This window comes from Doryrhamphus excisus, chromosome 1, assembly GCF_030265055.1.
Source record: "Doryrhamphus excisus isolate RoL2022-K1 chromosome 1, RoL_Dexc_1.0, whole genome shotgun sequence".
In the NCBI taxonomy this organism is placed as follows: domain Eukaryota; kingdom Metazoa; phylum Chordata; class Actinopteri; order Syngnathiformes; family Syngnathidae; genus Doryrhamphus; species Doryrhamphus excisus.
The window spans coordinates 42,177,750-42,197,461 of NC_080466.1; the positions used below are offsets into that span (position 1 = coordinate 42,177,750).

The following is a 19,712-nucleotide window of genomic DNA, read 5'->3' on the forward strand; positions in this document are numbered from 1 at the left end:
TTCGGGCTCCAGTACTCACTGGTCTTTGTGTTTCTACCCTCTAAATAGCGCGGTTTCTGGTGCCGGGTGAAGTAATGAGGCACACCGACAGATCATCAGTGATTAGTGGAGCTTTTAAGCGTAGTGGCTGTGGAACATAGAGTGCTGATAACCTTTCATTCTGCCTCCGGTTTCTCTGATCGGCCTTTCCTTGGTTCATCAGCCCGTTTTCCTACTGATTGTTAATATTCTTGTCTAAGCTACTATTGGCCAGTTTGATCTTTACGGTGACTTTTTCTTTGATTTTTGCACCATTGTTTATGTTCTTTTATTTTGTGAACTTTACTTATTTCATGGACATTTCATTCCCTTTTTGTTCTGTTTCTTCTGTGGACTCTGACCAATTATAACATGATGGAGGTTGTAGTACTACATGAAAGGTAGGCAAGTCTGCATAGAAAAGAAACAGGCTACGTATAAAAAGCTTTGAGCATACTGTATGTTGCATCGAGAAACCTCAGAATGAAACTGGTCTCCCAAACACTTCCAAACATCAGACTCGACTGCGGCGCTCACATCTGGGTTCACTGGCTGAGCCTGCGTCCTTGATTTCTCATAATTACAGAAGATCCTAGATACAAAAATAACATTTGCTAAAAGTCACACTGCAATTGTGAACAATTATCTTGTATTTAAAAAAAATACCTTAACCGGTGCTGGTTTCTGTCTAGTATAATTTGCTAGTGCACAATAAGTGGGTGGAGGAAAGAAAACCAGTGTCCTGGTTTTTCGTGATCAAACTATGGTCACCCTGAAAAAGAAAGGAACCTCTATGATGAGTCAACGGGCAGTTAAGTCATTTGAACAATGTAGGAAAAGGCAATTTATTACATCAAAAACCACCAACTAATCATCTGGACATGCAATGGACAAAACAATGCAATGACTGTCATTTTATGTGTGATGTCAAATAACACAACATAAATAGTTATAAACCAGGGCTAGGCAAACTGCGGCCTGCCAAGCGTCTTAATGCGGCCCACCAGGCATTTACAAATTCTTTTTTTAAACCTTTAACCTGGAAAGTGTAGCCGGCGACATGACTGGCAGTACTATTGTGGCACGTTTGAGTCACCAAAATGCTTGGACAATGAAGCCATCCAACACGTCAACACACACAAATCACATAACTTACCTATTGCACCATTTGGTCGTATCTAAGTGCAATACCCAGGCCAAAAAACGACCACAAGGCATGACGGGTAGCCCATGGTTCTCTTTCTCCCAACATTTTGCTTGATTGCAAATATGTTGCGATCCACCCAGCATGCTTTGCAGGCATTTGAAACAGTTTTAAGGTATGTGCTATGTTTAGCACTTAGTTGTTGATTTATGTGATGCGTTAACTTGCTGTGGATGTGTCGTGTTTTCATTTTGTTGCACCGTGAGCACCAATATATAGATGTCCCCACCCGGCCACATCTTTGTTGCCTGTGAGTCCAAAGGTTTGCCCACCCCTGGTATAAACAGTAGCTACAGTAAGTGTTCACACATGGTGAATTATGAAAGCCATTTGCACAAAAATACCTCAGTGAGGAGTGAACCGGCAGATAAGTCATTAAAACAACTTCGGGAAAGGCAATTAATACATTAAAAACCACAAAGTCATTGTCTGCACATGCAATGGCAAAGTTTGAACCAACCAATGCAACAGCTGTGTTTGTCAGATAACATAATAGAAGTAGGTATAAGTGGCAGCAACGTGTTTAAGCTTTACCAGGATGGCACGTGGTGAATGATGAAAACAAGTTGCTCAGAAAACAAAGGGAATTCTGACAGCAATGCCTTTGTTGTACATCCATCATTTGACATTGTATAGGAATGTAAACTGGGCAGTTTTATAACAAGCAAAGCAAAGGTACCACTTGTTATGCCGAGAGTGACATAACGAACATTTTAATTGTAGCGCAGAATAAAAAATATGATATGTCAGGTAAATATCGCTGGAAAAATAAGTTAATAAGTAACCTTTACAGACACGGTACATCATATTTTAGCAATATGTCCTGAATACCAAAAGTAAGTGACTGATCCTTTCAAACAACAAGACAAACAAAAAACAGCCAGCATGTCGCCTTGGGGAGGACAATTCAAAGAATAACAATCACTAAAAAAAGCCCTCTACATTTTATTGAAGTAATGATAAAAAAAGTGTGTTCACATACAGAATAATATACACTATATTTATGTACAGTATACATAGGTATTAGGTAACCAAACAAACAAGGGCTTTATAAAATGGCAGCGGCAGTTTACTGTTGGCAATGACGCATTGCATTTGACACAAAACTTGTGCTCAGCATTGCTAACGTCTGTGTCCACTTCCATTTGTCCCTCTGAGCAGGTTTAATGAAACCGGTGTGCACAGCGGAAGATGGATGGAAGTTGTGTTGCTCACGCTGGGATCTGAGCGTTGGCCTTGATCTCTGATGACACCCTCTTCTCCTTTCGGCCCGCATACTCGCCTATAAAGGATCCATCCTCGTTGAAGTGAGCATCTTCCTCGGCGTAGTCCACTAGGCTGTCCCCGCTGTCACCCGCTTTGATCTCTCTGCTCAAAGAGCGCTGGCTGCCTTTCAGCGGCTTCTCATCGTTGTCGCTGTAGGAGAGGAAACAGCCAAAGTGACCGTGATTAGCTTGAACATTTATGCAAAATATGGGCATCGGTGCATTGGTCCAAAGTGTCAAATGATGGAGGTCTTAAATTGTGAGTACCGGGAACCAAGAACGAGGGACGAATGTGAAAAAGTCGATGTTTCCAGCTGGATTACAGCAGCGGAACCTCGGTTTGCGTATTTGAATGAATTTCATCACAAAACGTCCTTGATAGCTTGCTACTACATGGAAACAGGAGGTGTATGATGTCATCATCAGTTGACAGTACTTCTTTGCTGACAAAGAAGTACACATTTTTTATAGTTTTATAATGATAGTTTTATCGAAATTGTATGTAAACATATAAATAATGACTGACAGGCATTCATGTTGAGTCGAGATGTGTCAGCAAAATCAAGACTTTCTTTCCATGAATGAATGAAAGTGATAAATGAACATTTAAGGCTACGTTTACCTTCATTGGAGATGTGATTCTGGACATGACTGAAAACAGAGAGTTTGGTGGTGGTTGAGCTCGCTGCCATACGGTGTCTTTGGGAAAAGTAATGTCTTCAGTGAAGGTAACAGTAACCTTAAATGTTCATTTATCACTTTCATTCCCTATTTATATGCATTTAGAATTGTTGTATGTATGTATATATGTATGTATGTACAAACCATAACTGTAAAATTATGTAAAATTTACTTTGAGTCAATCGTTGATGACACCAAAAACGGGCAGTGACGTAGCTATGTCCGGTTCCATCAGCTAGCTAATAGGATGCTAACGAGGAAGGGTAGTAAAAAAAAAAACATGAAAAACACAGTTGGACTGACAAAGTATATTAACAGCACCGGTACCGGAGAATGCATGCAAACAGGCAAAATTTGTGGTATAAAATTTCAGTGCTAGCCAAAAAACACGCTAACCGAGGTGTGATTATACATAAATATTACTTTTTCAGAGTAAAAAAAGTAAATGTTTGACAGCTAGATTGAATATCAGAACGTAGAACACAAAAGCATAGGTACAAAAATACATATCAATATGCATTGTAATTTCTAAATTCATTTTTTGCTAATCTAAGTCTAAAAGCATTAAAAAAAAACAGTTTTACTTCATTTCAGAATATGATTAATAACAATAGTTGATGCAGAAGAATGATGGTATCCGAATGTGCTCTTGCAGTGAAAGTGAACATGCTGTCACACTGAGCCACATTGTGCTTCATACGATTTGCTGCTGTTGTGCCGCATAGATCCTGTTGATTGGGGAATTATACTACTACCCATGCGGTGGTGGTTAGGTTAGACCACTACAGGATTAATGAAACATGCACAGATAATACTGCCCTAAGGAAGATCTACTTTCAAAGAGTGATTGCTTTCAGTTTCCTGCTGTGTGCTGGGCAGTCTATGCCCGGCACCGCAAGAACAGGAATGACAGCCTCTGAATAAAGCAAGAGTTTCTGTTAGGATGCAATGTGTATGAAAATTCTCACACCACGCTGTCGGCACTTTGTGACCAAAGGAAATTTTTATAGTGTGGGGAAGTGTTGGCAAAACGACTCTATTGGAGTTGGACTTCTAGTACAACAGCCCCATTTCCATCAAGTAGTACACTTTTGCTTCAGCTTTATCGCTCATTTGCTGTGCTTTTTCTGAGTTGTAAAGTTCTCCAAATGGAAAGGGAAGAATAAAACTATTTTGTTTTAGCTCTGTCTATTATCTTGCAACTTATGGCAGTCATAAAAATGCAAACACTACAGGCCTGAAGTCCTACAAAAAAGAGAATAAATTCATAATTATGAGGGTAGCTTGATATAAAGTCATAAAATGACTGGAATTACTTGTTCTTGTAAAATACAAGCAATAAAAGTACAGAGCCACCTTTTCACATAAGTTTCATCAACAATTATAATAGTGCATGTTTTTACAAATTAGTGCCATATTAAGTATGAGCATTTGCAAAGTGGTGGCCCAAATTTTTCAACTCAAACTCCTCATATATCTTATATTTTAAGGGGCTGTTTTAACACAGCTGAGCTGCATTCTCCACTCGTACTTTCTCTCCCACTCAAAGTTGACAAAGTTGTCCGAAAAAATTGAATGCACCTCGCGGCAACATAGCTAGCGAATAGCGCGGAGAACAAGAACACAAAGTGCATTCACAGACATTGTGCCACACATAATTACATAATTATGGTATTTTATGTGTTTTATTCCAGCCAAAGACACGCGATCAACTGATAATGGCCCAGTGACTGACTTTGTGCGTCCCCACCCCATCCATTATATACATTTCTATGGTTTACATTTATACCAGTGGTATAAATTAGGGATGGTCTAATCAGGGTGTTATGCTTCCAATCCCAATCATCCTTTTGTGAGATCGGCATTATAGGCAGTTGACCAATGACCTGGTTGCTTTTTCAATCTCCCAAATGGACAAAATGCAAATGGAATCGGCTGAATGTGTTTTTATGTGGAGAGATTTTTTTTTTTCACTGGCATGGTGAAAATGTTTGCTTTCCAGCTCATATGAGCAGTGAAAAGAGCAAAGCTTCTATGAGCAAAAGTTATGGCAATTGGCCAAGCACCCATCTTTGGGTGCTGTGCACTTTATTTTTGGTAAGAGGCTCTGCAGTGTAAGCAGTTGTGCAAGTTTTGTTGATGTTTGAAATGCAAAGGTTGGAACATTGAAGGTGTATCCTGTCAGTGATTATATTGGCCAAAATCGGAATTGGCAAGTCGGGCATACATGTTTGACACGGATATCAATCCACACTGTGAACACAAGCAAGACAGATTAACATTGGAAAGCACAGTGTAGAAGGCTGAAGCTGTACCGGTTGATGGAAACTTGGCTTACAGTCTGAGGAACATTTTGGCATTCACCGTCTTTTTGGTCTGTCATCATGATTTCAGAATAAGTCTGAAAAGTTGAAGTCGTACTATTAAAAAAAAAAAGTCCTCTCAAAGAAAGACTTTCAGGGTACATAAAACAGTACGTTAGTTCTTTCCAAAAAGTTCCAGTTCCTAGCGCTGATTGGTCAGAAACTGCCCTGTGTCGAACAACAAATGAGAACTAGATGCTACCACTGCAACAACACTGATGTGCACACAGCTCACGATGATATTGCTGTTTATCACGTACATTCCAATTCCCCAGCACCATCAAATTTCTTCCACAGAAGAAGTACGGGGCTCCGTGTCAGCCTCACGCATGTTACATTGTCTTTGCAGCGAGAGGGGAGAAATAAAGAGCAGAACTAAGGCAGGAGGAAAGACTTTTAAGAGTGACATGTAAAGTATTGCAGCGAGGGTGTCACTTACCTGTATTCGCAAAAAGTGTCGTCATTCATACCCTGGGACTCCACGTCTGGATGAAGGTCTTCCTTTTCTTTTACTGCTCGCAAAATGAGGAGAAAATGTTAAGACAGATTCTCAGGAGAGCATAAAATGAAAATCACTGTCTCCCATCACGGTTCTGTTTTGTAAGGTGGCCTCAAACATAACATTGTCTTCTCAGATAGTGGGTGTGAGAGGTTTCATTTCAATGCAGACCTACCAACATGTACAAATTTAGAGTACTCAACATGCAATTTGACTCTTGAGTATGCGTATCTGTGTTTTGTTGCATTTTTCTGCTTTCAGTACTGGTTCTGGTTACAGTACAGATAAATTACTAAATATAATCTGTACGAGGTACATTACTTAAAAAAAAAACCTTAAACTGTATTATGGAAAGCAGGAAGTGAACAAATGTAACAGTTGCTGATTTAATTTAATAAGCTTTGCTTCTTCCTACTCCTTTTGGACATGTGGAACTGTGAACTGATTATGTAATGCATTCAATTATAATCTGATGCATGTTCAAATGAAATAAAACCATTACCATTACCATAATCAGTTTTATTATGGTGGGCGGGGGCATGACAGAAAATAATAATTGAGACGCACTGGGTTAAAGGAACCTGGATTTGATGTGAAAGTCTGTCCCTTCTCTATAATTTAGCCGTAACATGTGCTCCATACTGTACACAGGGGATGGGTATTTTTACACCAGCAATACCCATTTCAGACAACAATAACGAGAACTTAATGAGAGAACAAAGAACTGAGCTGTGTCTCTCTTTTATTTTCATGACGAGTGAAGTGATTGCTGCCCAGACAACAACCTGATGGCCATTAGCTGTGAATAATAAAGGCAATTACGGGCTCTCGGGATCCCAATAGAGAAGCGGAGGAAAAAAAACCCCTGAGATAACCACAAAGCTTATGTCATCATTAACTGCACAAGAGCAACACATCCTGCATTTGCATCTTGTCTCTGTGTAGGTTTTACTTTGCTTGGAATGCTGCTGGAAGATCTGCGTGTAAATAATACAACATTCAAATGCATGGCAGAGAAAAAGTAATTTCCGATCACTACACAAACATATTTGTTATGATATCATGTATAAATTTACAATGAAATTGTTTTGTGGGGAAATGCTTGTTTTGGGTAATAGCTTCTGGGATGATTGATTGCTTTCATAGTAACATATATAAAATAGAAGCCCTATCAGTATAGAAATAGCGTGTGTGTGTGTGTGTGTTACCTACCTGAATACTTCCCGCCTTTATTTCTGTTGACAAAACAGGCAATCAACACAATGAGTGTGAGCAGAGCGATGGCACACAACAAGCCAATAAACCAGCCCTGGTTAGATATTCCTCCATGGATGCTTGCAAGACCTGAGGATGAGAATACTCAGTGACTTTGACACATCTTAACCTTTTCATCAGACCGCTTGATTGACTGTTTACACCGATGACGCCGACCTGATGCAGAAGCAGCAGGCTGCTGATGATCCGGTATTAATATTAAACAGCTAATTCGCCTGTCTAATTAATCAAGCATTGGAACGCTGTGCAAATGTAAATGCGTGGGCCACGCAGCCAACTTAAATCCAAGAGACAATCGGGAGGACCACGCTCCGCAACTTGAATCACCGCTCGAGGATGCAGTCAGTGGAAAAAAAGGGGGCTCATTTAGTACTGCTTTTCTGTTGAAGTATTTGGATACTACATTTTTTGGCAGTGTTGGGGATGCATGAGTCGACTTTCTTAGGATTATTATCCTCAAGTAAACATGACATCTGTGTTAGTTTTTTAGAGAATAGGAAGAATGTATAAGATGTGTCCAGTTATGCTTCATGCATGACAACATTAAAGACTATTTCCAGGCTGCAAAGCTGTGGAATACAGAAGGTATTGAAGGATCATCCTAATATTTTAACAGTTTCATATTGCACTGGTCCACAAAAATATGTTTCCACAACAAAAGTAGTTACATTTGTCTTGGTTTAGGTCACTAATAAAGAAAAAGTAAGTCAGGAGTGCAGATCAGCTAGTTTCATTAACCCTCAGTTCATGAAAGAAAATCCCACAATTCTCACTGAAATCACTTGAAACTTACAAAAATAATAATAAATAAAAATGTATTGAAAATTAAATAAAATAAATATTATAAATAAATATAAAATGAAAATTTAATAAATATAATATATTAATTTTTTAAATAATTAATTTTAATAATTTTAATAATTTAATTTTCAATTTTTTTTTAAGTTTTACTTTTGTAAGTTTCAAGTGATTTCAGTGAGAATTGTGGGATTTTCTTTCTTTAACTGAGGGGTACCAACAATTTTGTGTGTATCTGAAAGCCTGTCTGTACATTCATTTTAATATTTCTAACATTTTTACATATTTTTTTTGGCTTCTGTTTGCAAGATGCATGTAAAGAAATTTCATGAACGGGTGCAAATTGACTTTTGCATCTGAGTTTCTTGCAACTATGAGGCAGATTACGGTAAGCAGCTGGTGGCAAACCTCCTGAGGTCCCACAAAGCCCTTGGCTGCAATATGTCACTGAAGATACACTCTTGCATTCTCATCTAGATTTATTTCCTTTCAACTGTGGGGACGGAAGTGATGAGCACGGGGAACGATTCCACCGGGACATTGCAGCTTTGGATAAAAGATATCAGGGGAAGCGGAATACATCTATGCTTGCTGATTACGGTTGGAATGTGGTCAGGGATGACCCTGCTGCTGAGTGTAAGAGACAAGCCGAAAGGTGTTGTTCAGATACTGAATAAAGGGAACTTTGTTGTTTTAAGTGATACTTTTGTCACACCCTGTGTTGGTTTGATTTAGCTCAGGTGTGTGCTCCTTCCTTTGTTGGTTCATTATCATTTGTTTGGTTTGGCCAGTTGTTGTTTTTCTGCTGCTGTATAGCCAGTTATCATTAAAGAAAATACTTTTATGATAAAAATGCATGCACTGTATTAATACCACAACAACTGTGCCACCCGGAAAACGTACGGAAACTGAGGCAAAGCTCTATCGTAAAGCACGCTAACCGGGGCATACGCTAAATGAGGTTTTGTTGTATCGTCATAACATTTAGTTATTAAACTGTATTTGCTTAATATGGTATTTAATTTCTCTCACGCTGCAAACTGACTAATTACATCACAATCGATATTCACTGTCTTTTTAAATGTCTGAATAAGTCTGCTTTTAAATGATGTCATATAACCCAGACATATCACACAATGTGGCCTTTTGCTAGTCAACGGGGGAGGAACAACATCTAATAATGTAGTGAATGATGTGCATCATTAGTATGCCTTGGCAGCTGCTGTCTGACCAGGTCCACATCAATCCACTTCATTTCCCCCACGGCAAACATGCAAATCTATCGTGCCTTCAGCTCAGGTGCTTTATTTACTCAGGTGATAATTCAGCACACATGGACACCTGTGTCAGCGCTGCCCATCCCAACTAGTGCAAATGACACTCTTTGACTAATGTTGATGGATTAGTCTGTGACTATGGTAATTCTAATCATTGGACCCGCACAACGAGTTTGGCTAAGATCAGACCCTGAGCTAAAAATATCCACAGGCTGTCTCCCGTGTTTTGTCATTGCACTTCTCAGCTTGCCATTAAATGCAGGAGAAAGCAGCTGTTTGGCCAGCAGGGAGTTGACGATGTGGAAGACGCGGCATCAAAGTCAAGGGGATTTCTCGATAAGGAGAGGCCGCAAAATATTCAGATACGGCCACTTTCAACAGCTCCCACTTATCCACTTATCGCAGTGTCCTATAAATATCACCCTTCCCAGTATGTGCTCGCAAGTCCCCAGTGTAGCCCCAGAGGACATTTCTCCTCATTTTCTCGGAGCTCAGATAACTTCTGGTCTTATTGTGTGGTGCTGCTGTTTAGCCAGCTGAAGATAATATGGAAATGTCAGGTGACTGTTGGGTCAATACACTGCCGTGCAGAGTAGGGACCGGGGCTCAACAAATCAATCACTGACAATTAGATGTGTTTGTCCCATTCAAGTGGTGGCACTCTCCAGTTGGACCGTCCGTCTGGAATATAGATCTGGTATCCTTTAATCCCCGTGGCCCGGCAGTGAAATGAAAACTGTATTAGGACCAACTAATCCATTGGCAGTATCAGTTGTATTTGCGCTTCAAATTACTAACACTACATATACTTAACATTTGCACATTGTTTAAGTTCCTATTCTATTCCTATTTTTCATTTTGAGGGTGTTGTGTCTGCATGTACTGAAGTTCTACCTATATCGGATTTGGTCATTGGGGACTTTGGCGTACTTGGAGCTGAGGGAGAAGCTGATTTGCCTGAAAGAAACATAGATCTTAAGGTTATTAATTATGACTAAGGCTTAGAATACTACTTTCTAGTGTTAGAGCACATGCTGTTTTAGCTAGTCTATAGCGTCTAACTAGATTAGTGACTAATGTATATTATTACAGTTTCTGTTTTGTCCAACTTCAAAATTGGCATCGACAATCTAAGATTCTAATACCTTAATTAAGTACACAATCCTGAGTAGTCGTAGAGATCTGAGTACAAGTTTTACATGCGTGTACAAGTGGTCCTCGGTTTACAACGTTGCCATTTTGTGGTTATGCATGCACTGCCTTTAAATATTAATATTATGCAAAAAGAAAAGAAGCGGTTCCATTGATGGAATAACACAAAGTCCTGTTGATACACTGACAGGAAGGATAATGTCTCTTATGCCGGTGAGTATTCTCATTCATCCAAATCATCCTCAGGGCATTCAATTGATCACAACTGGATTGTTCAAGTTATAGTTATTTCATTTTAATCTCCATTATGAGTCCCATGGCAGTGAGGAGACGCTTCAGGTGTCTAAAAGCGAACGTTGTAACATCTATTGCTTCGCTTTAGCCTTTCTTTGTGGTTCTTTGGACCACATTGGTCACTTACCACACCATTTAAAAGGTTGAATATTGTATAAAAAAATAAGATCAATATATTTGATTACAATGCCGGACTCGAGGAGATCAAGGAAGAGCCCAGAGTGAGAGTACACAGACTCCATATAATACCGCATTTTCCTGACTATAAGTCGCTCTGGAGTATAAGTCGCACAAGATCAAAATGCATAATTTGGTAGAAAAAAAAAAACGATATGCTAACACAATGGTTATTCAGCTACACAAAATATAAACAGAAAAGGTGTTTCAGTGTTTATGTAACATAACAAACAGTATTAAGTACAGTAAATCTTTTGTTTTCTTCATCGCAGTAAGAGTAGCCTATGCTACTCTTTATTTATGAGTCGCTCTGGAGTATAAGTCGCAGGAACAGCCAACCTATGAAAAAAGTGCGACTTATAGTCCAGAAAATACAGTATATAGTACATATATATGTATATATCAGTCATATGTAGTGGTGAAACATTATTGTGAAGAAACCTTGTCAAAACTTCCTCCTCTCAGTAAGGCCTGTCTCTTACTGTCACAGACATAAATGTAAGGAATTGGCATTTTTCATATTACTGTTTTATTTAAATATTATATTTGAATGATTTATTAATGACTCTTTCGTGTGTTCTGTTTATATTGTGATAATATGATTTCGGTATGAGATTTACACGTAACCCGAGGACTACCCGTACAGTCTCTGTGGAAAAAAGTATGAAAAGAACTACAAAATATAGAATGTGTGTAGATAAACTTTGATGAGCTCTAGTCTACATACTGGGGTCATCAGTGGGAGCCAGAGCGGAAGCTGCAGGGAGTAAAAGAGACAAAGGGGACAAGCAAATGCATTGCTAAGCAGACATTCACACATATTAGACTCTGCATGATGAAAGGTTGCGCTTGAAGGGATGCGCATTTAGGTAGCACGAAAGCAAGTCGACAACACAAAACAGGACAAGCAGGTAGCGGTAAGAAACGAATGGCATTAATGCTTACTTAATTTGGACACAAGCAATGATGAAAATATTAAACATAATAAAGCAGGGATAGTTGTCATCATTTTGGTGATTTAGTGATTTTTCCTTTTTTAACATTCAAACAAACAACCACTGAGAGACAATGAAGTGTCTCTTTGATTTCAGACTTCCCTTCAGTAAATACGCAGCAATCACTTAGCAGATATTTTTAATTTAGTGTGTTTATATTGTGAATATTATGTTGCAAATGATTTTCATTAAGGCAGAATGATGGTACATTGCAAGCGCCACCCATTCATTTAGGATGACTGCAGTCTGTTTTCACTGAATCTCAAATAAGTTTCTATTTCATTTCCTCTCTAATCATTCACACTAAAGTCCACGTCCTCACAGATTGACTCGATTTAAGTTGCGCCATGCAATCCTCAACAAATGATATGTCATCACCAAGAAAAAATTACATGCTACGAGCTGGATTATTATGATGACTTACCCAGCAACTTTTTCATGATTACACAATTCGTTATCGGAGCATTCAGTCTCTCCCCGCTCAAAGCAATTTTCTTTCTTTGCTGATTGTCTCATAACTTGCACGGTCCATGCAATCAATAAGCTCTTGCTCTGGCAGTGACAAATGAAAAGCTACACTACATCCATATTAAACTGTTTATCCACCAAAATCGCTTACTAGGACACAAGAGAGGCCTGGTAGCGTTTGCTTGCTGAATACTACTTGGAAAACAAAAATGGCTTTGTTGCTTGTCTCGCAACACGCCTGGAGTGAATCAATTCAATGGCATAACTCTAATCTTATTTTGTCTCTTAAGCAAATTAGCACCAACACACACCAGTTCATCCATGCTTAAACTACCCCCCCCCATCTCCTCCATGACTTACTTGCTTCAAGGGTGGTGGTGCTCTCCTCGCTGACAATGGGCCCACAGCCCACAGTGGTGCAGGAACGCAGGTAGAACTTGTACTTGCTCAAAGGCTCCAAGCCCCGCAGCGTCCACTTGGTAGTTTCGGGTTTGCTGATATCTATAGTCTGCAGTGGCCCAACGTCCTCTGTGTCGTTAACTGAAAAGTTAAAACCGAAGACAAAATAGTAACATCATTATTCCAGATACAGTTACTGAAAGGTGCGTTTGTTAAACGGAGATTGAATGAGTTAAACAAAAACAAAATGCCTTTATGCAGCTGTGTGTGTGTTGCATTTGTTTGTGCATCTCTTCACCAAATCTCACATTGTAAAAATAGCACCAAAAGAGGGAGTATAATAATCCAGCAGACTAGATTATTGTTTTCAACATTACATTTCATCAAACGATACGTCTCAAACACTGTCCAATTTGGTCTCCACTCGTCTGACCAATTTTATCATCTGATATTATCATAAAAATGACAGATCTGTTCATGCCGGTAATGGTATTTGTGGCGATAATGACATGGGCTTGCAAGTGATGATGTGCTCCACACTTGAAGAAGCTTGCTAGCTCAGTATGTCTGCGGCCTAAAATTATTTCCAAGTTTCGCCTTTGGGTTGTATATATGCAATTTGCAATAAAAGCACTGGTTATGTGATGTTATCTTGCTTTATTATGTCAAATCTAAGATGTTTCATTCATTCTGCGGTCATGTGTGACGTACTGAATGTAGTAGTAATAATTTCACTGATTGTAGTAGTCCAGAGTCAGATTTGTATATCTATAATATGCACCAGAATATAAACCACACATGTCCACGTCATAAAATGGCATATTGTGGCGCCCACGGGTCTCTGAGGAGCAGCCAGCTCTCAATCATGAGCTATGAAATAACTCACAACAAGCTTGTCAATTCAGTGGAAATTTCATGATGTCATTACTCAGTATAATAGTCAAACTCAAGGTGACATCTTATAAAGAACACTAATCTCATCACACAGTAACTTAAAACTCAAAAGGTATTCACTACTTAATATCAATAGAGTTTTAAAAAATGTTTTCCCATGACGCGAGCAAATTTTTTAATTGAAGGATCAGCAGCATAGAAAATGGATGGATGGCACTGAAGTGCTGTCTCAGTTCACCAGAAAGAGCCAGATGTGCCCGGAGCTCAGAGGGAGACTGACGTCATTGCAGCAGTCATCTTGGGATATGTCTGCATATTTGTATATACACACCTTTTCAGTGTTAAGTTGTTGTGTGATGAATTTAGTGTTGTTAGTAAAGTGTTCTTTGATGAAGATCAGACCTAGTTTAGGTTGTTATACTGGCATACTGACCTCCTGTGATATCTAATGAATTGACAATCTCGTTGTGAGTGCGCTGATAGCTTGTGATTGGCTCCTGCCAAAGACAGAGCTACTCTTTGCTCACTGACTAGCAAGCTACATGGTATTAAAATAATTAGTTGTAGTTCTGAAGTAAAAGAGATGCCACAAAATTAGAATTTAGCCATAAATTAACTGTACTGCGGTATACATCCACAAGGTTCAAAGTTGAAGGAAAAAATAGCGGCAAATAGACCGGAATTTATGGTGTATATTCTTGACTAATTTTGAACAGACTATTGTGCATTTGATAACTTATACAATGAAATGATACTGACATGTTTTGGAGAGAATACCCCGTTAGCCTGGATAATCAATACGATCCATTCAATTGGAAGTTGTGTTGACTGTAGGCATTTAATCACTTGCTACTATATATTTCGACATTGAGACATAAACGTGCATACGTATCCTGACATTATAAATCAACCTAACACCGTGCAAGCCTTTTAGGGAATAAAGGGCTTGAAGCAAGGTCATACACAGTACACAATATACACAATATACACAATATTCACGGTACTCAGACATGGAAAATAGAATCGTTTCCACTTTTGTGGAGTTTTTGCCTTTCTTCAAGATTTCTGAGGACGTGTCCATCCCTACCTCTTCATGCAAAGGAGCTACTGAGATACTGCTGACCGCTTCTCTCCCTCCACTTGCCCCATTTTACATGCACCGGGGGTAATTTGATTTTTGGCCAAGCTATCTGTGCCTCCACAAAGTGAGGGTCAACATGTCCCCTTTCAGCTTATTCAGAGGTGGGCCTTTTCCGGTTGACCTATTACATCACATCAAAACAACGTAGCTGCGGGTGGCGGCTAGCACACTGACATCATGCTGAGCAGTGAAATGGATCAGCTTCTCCACTGTATATTTTGTGGATGGTCTTTTGACTCACAGGAACATTTGCATATCTCTTATGTCTTTGAAACTTCAGGGGAACTTTCATTGTTGTCAGAATGGGCTCAGTTAATTAACCATAGTTGGACAAATTAGTTTAATCATAAAAGGAGCCGACACAGAAGTATTGTGCCGTTAATTTTGAGCTATTCCAATGAATATAGGTGGGATTTTCCAGAAGATATACAGTATATCTTATATCTAAAAAAGCAACACATTTGTTATTTGTGAAAAAAAATGTCTAATTTAAATCCTTAAAAACATAAATTTTTGATTTCATATTCATTTGAACACTAACGCAACCCCGTACATTGGGGCACTGCCATTGTTCCTTATTTGTCATTGTCAAATGGCATCTTAAGGCTAAAGAAAGTATTTTGGTTACTTTCCCCAAAACTAGTTGTATTAAAAACTAAATTACTCCTTAACAGAAAAAGCAATTATTGCATTACTTTTCTAAAAACCTTCAAATATGTAAAAAAAAAGACAAAACATTGACGCGACTATACTGTTAAGATGTTTCCCTGAGATCATTATGACTTGCAATTCTGCAGTTAGCATCCTCTGTAGTAGTAATGAAGAATGGGCACTGATCGTTGGTTTAGATCAGAATCATTCACATATTATTGGGAATATCAATTCATCGCTGTGAATATGTTAAAAAAAAATTTGAAATGCCTTGAAATCATTAACAACGAGTTAATAGGAGCAATTCTCCACTGTCACAAGGAAAGATATCTTCCACATCTGCTGTTTGCACGCTCCACAGTGATCAATAAGCCACTGATGATTTGATATGAAGATTAGAAGATTTTATACATAATCCTTTCCATTTCAAAGCACCTCCTAAACTATTAAAGCGTGCTTATATAAAAATGTTACAACCCACCTTTCGGTGAAACTTGTGAGATGTTAAGCCATTAATATGTTGTGTGGGTGGGTGTAGACCTGCAACAGCTGCTTCTCAGCTTGCAATTTCACTTATTTCGCTGATGATACCTTGGCAGCTGGCTGCATTATCCACAATTTGTGGGGAGCTTCAGAGGACTTTCACATAGTCACACTTCAACGAGTCAATCAGATTTATAGTGGGGCTTTGGAAAAAAAAAACACTTTAAAAGTGGTAACTGATTTATTTAATTAATTACGTAATTAACACATGCCCACATGTTCTCCCCGTGTGTGAGTCGTTTTCCTCCCACATGCCAAAAACATGCATGCCAGGCTAATCAGTGATTCAAAATTGTCCATAGGTATGAGTGTGAATGATCGTATATGATGTCTATATGTGCCCTGTGATTGGCTGGCGACCAGTCCAGGGTGTACGCCGCCTCTCGCCCGAAGTCAGCTGGGATAGGCTCCAGCATACCCCTGGTTGGGAATCACTGTCTTAACATACAGCATGTTTAATATATAATGAAGTCCTGTCATTTATCTTTCTGTTGGGTATATCACCGACATAGCTGTAAATGGTGATTAATCACGGTCAATTAATTTGTAAACTTTGATTAAATCTGATAAAAAAAATCAATTGACAGCCAATGTCCTCTTCCGAAGTACGCTGTGACATTTGGTCCTTTCCCCAGCTGCCAAATCAAACTTAATTACTGGAGCCAGGAAATGCGGCAATATGATGATGTTGAAAGTTAGTGCTGAGCTTTGCTTTTTTCCTTTTTGTTTGAGGACAGCAGTGTGTTCAGTGATCGAATCCCATTGAGACTGTGAGCCTTAGTGGAGATGTCCCTGGTCGACAGGACAGTCAGTAAAATAGAACCCTAACAGACTGTGACATAGTGGCCTGGCTCAGCACGAGTCGAGGGATGATCATGACGTGCAGGCAGTCAAACAGCAACCTGACATGTTTCCTTTACGCACGTGACCTCGCAATGACCTCATTCTTGTTAGCATGGCATATCGATTTCTTTTTCTGTGATGGGATCCTTGGTTAGACCACAAAAGCTTACTAAAATTCTGATTATATGTGGTGTTGTTATGGCAGGGAGGACAAGACAAGAATTTACAGTATGAATACCACATACCAAAAGGCACATACAGCCAACCTTAGTTTTCAAATGGCCCAGTTTTTGCATTCTTCGGCTTTAGGGAAATTCTCACACAAATTGTGCTTCTGTTTTCGTACACCGTCTTGATTTCCCGAAAAATATATTTATTCGTCCATTTGCTTTGTACTGTATCATTACACAGACTCAAATGACCCACTGCTCGTGCATTTTTTATCAAGTGCGACTGCTAAATGGAGCCGCCATGGAGCCAATGAAAGTTGCAAATGCTGGCAGTTTGAAAAAGAAGGTGATCTACAGAGTATTGCTTCTCTTCGGCCTTTCTTTCTGGTTTGGACCACATTGCTATCGGAGTCAGTGGTCACCCAATGTTATCAAAAATAAAAATATATAGCAATATATTTGGATACAGTGCTGGACTCTAACAGTAATAAAGAAGGTTTAGGAAAAAGTACACAGAGTCTACTGCATATAGTGGTTGCCGCACCGCTCTAGAAAGTGAAAGTTATGTTTGTGTAGAAGTCCATCAGTCATGTAGTATGTTCTACATCTTACATCTCCGATTGTGATGTGTTATCCTCTATAAAAGGTTATCCTGTTATCTTCTATAAAATGTATTTTTGATCATACAGTCATTTTGGGGATCCATTGGATTTACATTATTTCCTGTGGAAAATATTTCTTCGGCTTTCAAGTGACATTTTGGAACAAATTAATAATGGAAACGGAGGTACTACTGTATTAGAATTTCGAATGCAAATTCCAAGGATGTTATCACAAATGGTTCCGAAACATACTGTAAGATTATATGTGGCTCACTTACGCGTATGATATGATGAATACATACCTAGCTGATACTCGAGCAGATAGCCAGTCAGAATCCCATTCGGCTCCATCGGCTGTGCCCACGCCAGAGAGACAGAGTGCTTTTGTGCGTCTGTGACCCTGAAAGCAGGATTTTTCTCAGGCACTGTGGGGGCAAAAAAGGTAATACACAGAGTTAGTAGTTGGAGTCTACAACCCAATTTCCTTTGCTATTATTAGATATGATAGTTGTAAATCAATACACTCCATACTTTTTGTCCACAAGCCATACCTCCCTCCGGGGTTTTGAAGTTGACGGAATGACTGCCAGGGCCGTTGCCACGCCCGTTGAAGGTCATGACAATGAGACTGTACTCGGAGAAGGGTTGTAGTCGGGGTATGGTAGCGTGGCTGTGGTCGCCAGGAATTGTCACCGTGTGTTTGTCTCCGTGGCGTTTATTTGAATCCAGTAGACTTCGCAGACGCCACCAGTTTATCTACACCAGGAAAGATCTGTTCAGCATCACATCAGTAAATTCACAGTTCCTACATATGTGTTGAGGGAGGTGTTGCGTTAAGCCCCATGTGGTGTGCAGGAGAGCACCGAGCTGAGCATATAGGAGGCGGGGAGGGGTGAGAACACCAAATGTTTCGAGGCAGGTCAGGGTCGTTTCTTTTAAACTGTGTCTGGGTTTGTTTTGAGGCATTACCCTGTAGCCTCCCAGATGTCCATGCAACTTGTCTTTGTGTACACGGGTCCAGCTGACCTTGACCGCGGAGCTGTTTATCACCTCCACAGCTACATCATCAGGTGCAGCCGAGGGAACTGCAAAAGCAAAACTATTAGAATCTATAGCACTCTACATGCATGTAAAAGCTCTACAAATAAGAGCTGGGTAAAAATCCTACTCAAAACACTGTCTAAACATACAGAACACATAACTGCGACGATACAGGGTTCTACCAACAGCCACAAGAGTTGTGAAGTAAGTAAAGTAAAGGGCCATTTATCTTCTATCTAAGGATCATGACCTGAGGTGGTCTCCTGGGGACAAGTCCAAAAGAAAGCTAGACACAAGAAACAAAATTGGTTTGTATGCTTTTGAGAAGACATCAGTGCATAACCTTGAAACCCTGAGAGAGAAAAAGCTGTTATAGAATATTTCAATAAAACATCAACAACTACCTGGCAACTACTGCATACAAAATGAATTAGTAGAGGTAAAAAAAAAAAATTATTCCCACTGCATCATCTCTTTCAACCTTTAATTACTATTAAATGACTCATGTACATAAAAACATAGATAATGTGAACTCTGTGGTAGAGTAAGGACGTGAATTTTGAGAATCTGGAAACCATATGAGTTTGTGTTGAGGAAAAAAAAACATTGTATGGCTGTTTCCAGACCTGACCTTGATAAGTGAATTATGGTGAAATAAACCTTGCCACCAATTCCTTATGTTTAAATCCAATATTTTTGTAGTTAGAGAATAAAAAACATTTTTACAACCTTCTTAATGTGTTTTTTAATATTATTGGAGCCCTCTCGACATGAACTAACACCCTACAGTCACCTTTGCACCCATATTACCCAATATCGTAGACATAATAAAGTAAAGAAACCCTTTAAACATGAATAAGACTTGTGTTTAACGTGTGTTAATTTGTATTTGGCATTATTTTGCAATAAAAGCCTGTCGTTGTGGCGATCAAGTCTGGTACATTACAGAAACATTACTAACA

General features: G+C 39.2%; 1 protein-coding gene across 12 annotated transcripts in view; it reads right to left on the reverse strand.

Annotated features, from left to right (window-relative positions):
* Positions 1–843: 843 nt before the first annotated feature.
* Positions 844–19,712, reverse strand: part of chl1b (cell adhesion molecule L1-like b) — a 60,846-nt gene continuing 41,977 nt past the window's right edge. For 4 of the 12 annotated variants that reach the window (XM_058087786.1, XM_058087749.1, XM_058087769.1 and 1 more), the window contains 10 exons: positions 19,001–19,036; positions 18,679–18,794; positions 18,261–18,465; positions 18,012–18,134; positions 12,827–13,006; positions 11,731–11,760; positions 10,275–10,337; positions 7,243–7,374; positions 5,971–6,043; positions 844–2,638 (listed from right to left, as the gene is read on the reverse strand). In XM_058087786.1, the coding sequence (XP_057943769.1) occupies positions 2,434–2,638; positions 5,971–6,043; positions 7,243–7,374; positions 10,275–10,337; positions 11,731–11,760; positions 12,827–13,006; positions 18,012–18,134; positions 18,261–18,465; positions 18,679–18,794; positions 19,001–19,036 (1,163 nt within the window). In that variant the 3' untranslated portion in view covers positions 844–2,433. Of the gene's footprint in view, positions 2,639–5,791; positions 5,873–5,970; positions 6,044–7,242; positions 7,375–10,274; positions 10,338–11,730; positions 11,761–12,826; positions 13,007–18,011; positions 18,135–18,260; positions 18,466–18,678; positions 18,795–19,000; positions 19,037–19,712 lie in introns of all 12 variants that reach the window. The other 8 variants (XM_058087803.1, XM_058087848.1, XM_058087795.1 and 5 more) reach the window with 5 other exon arrangements.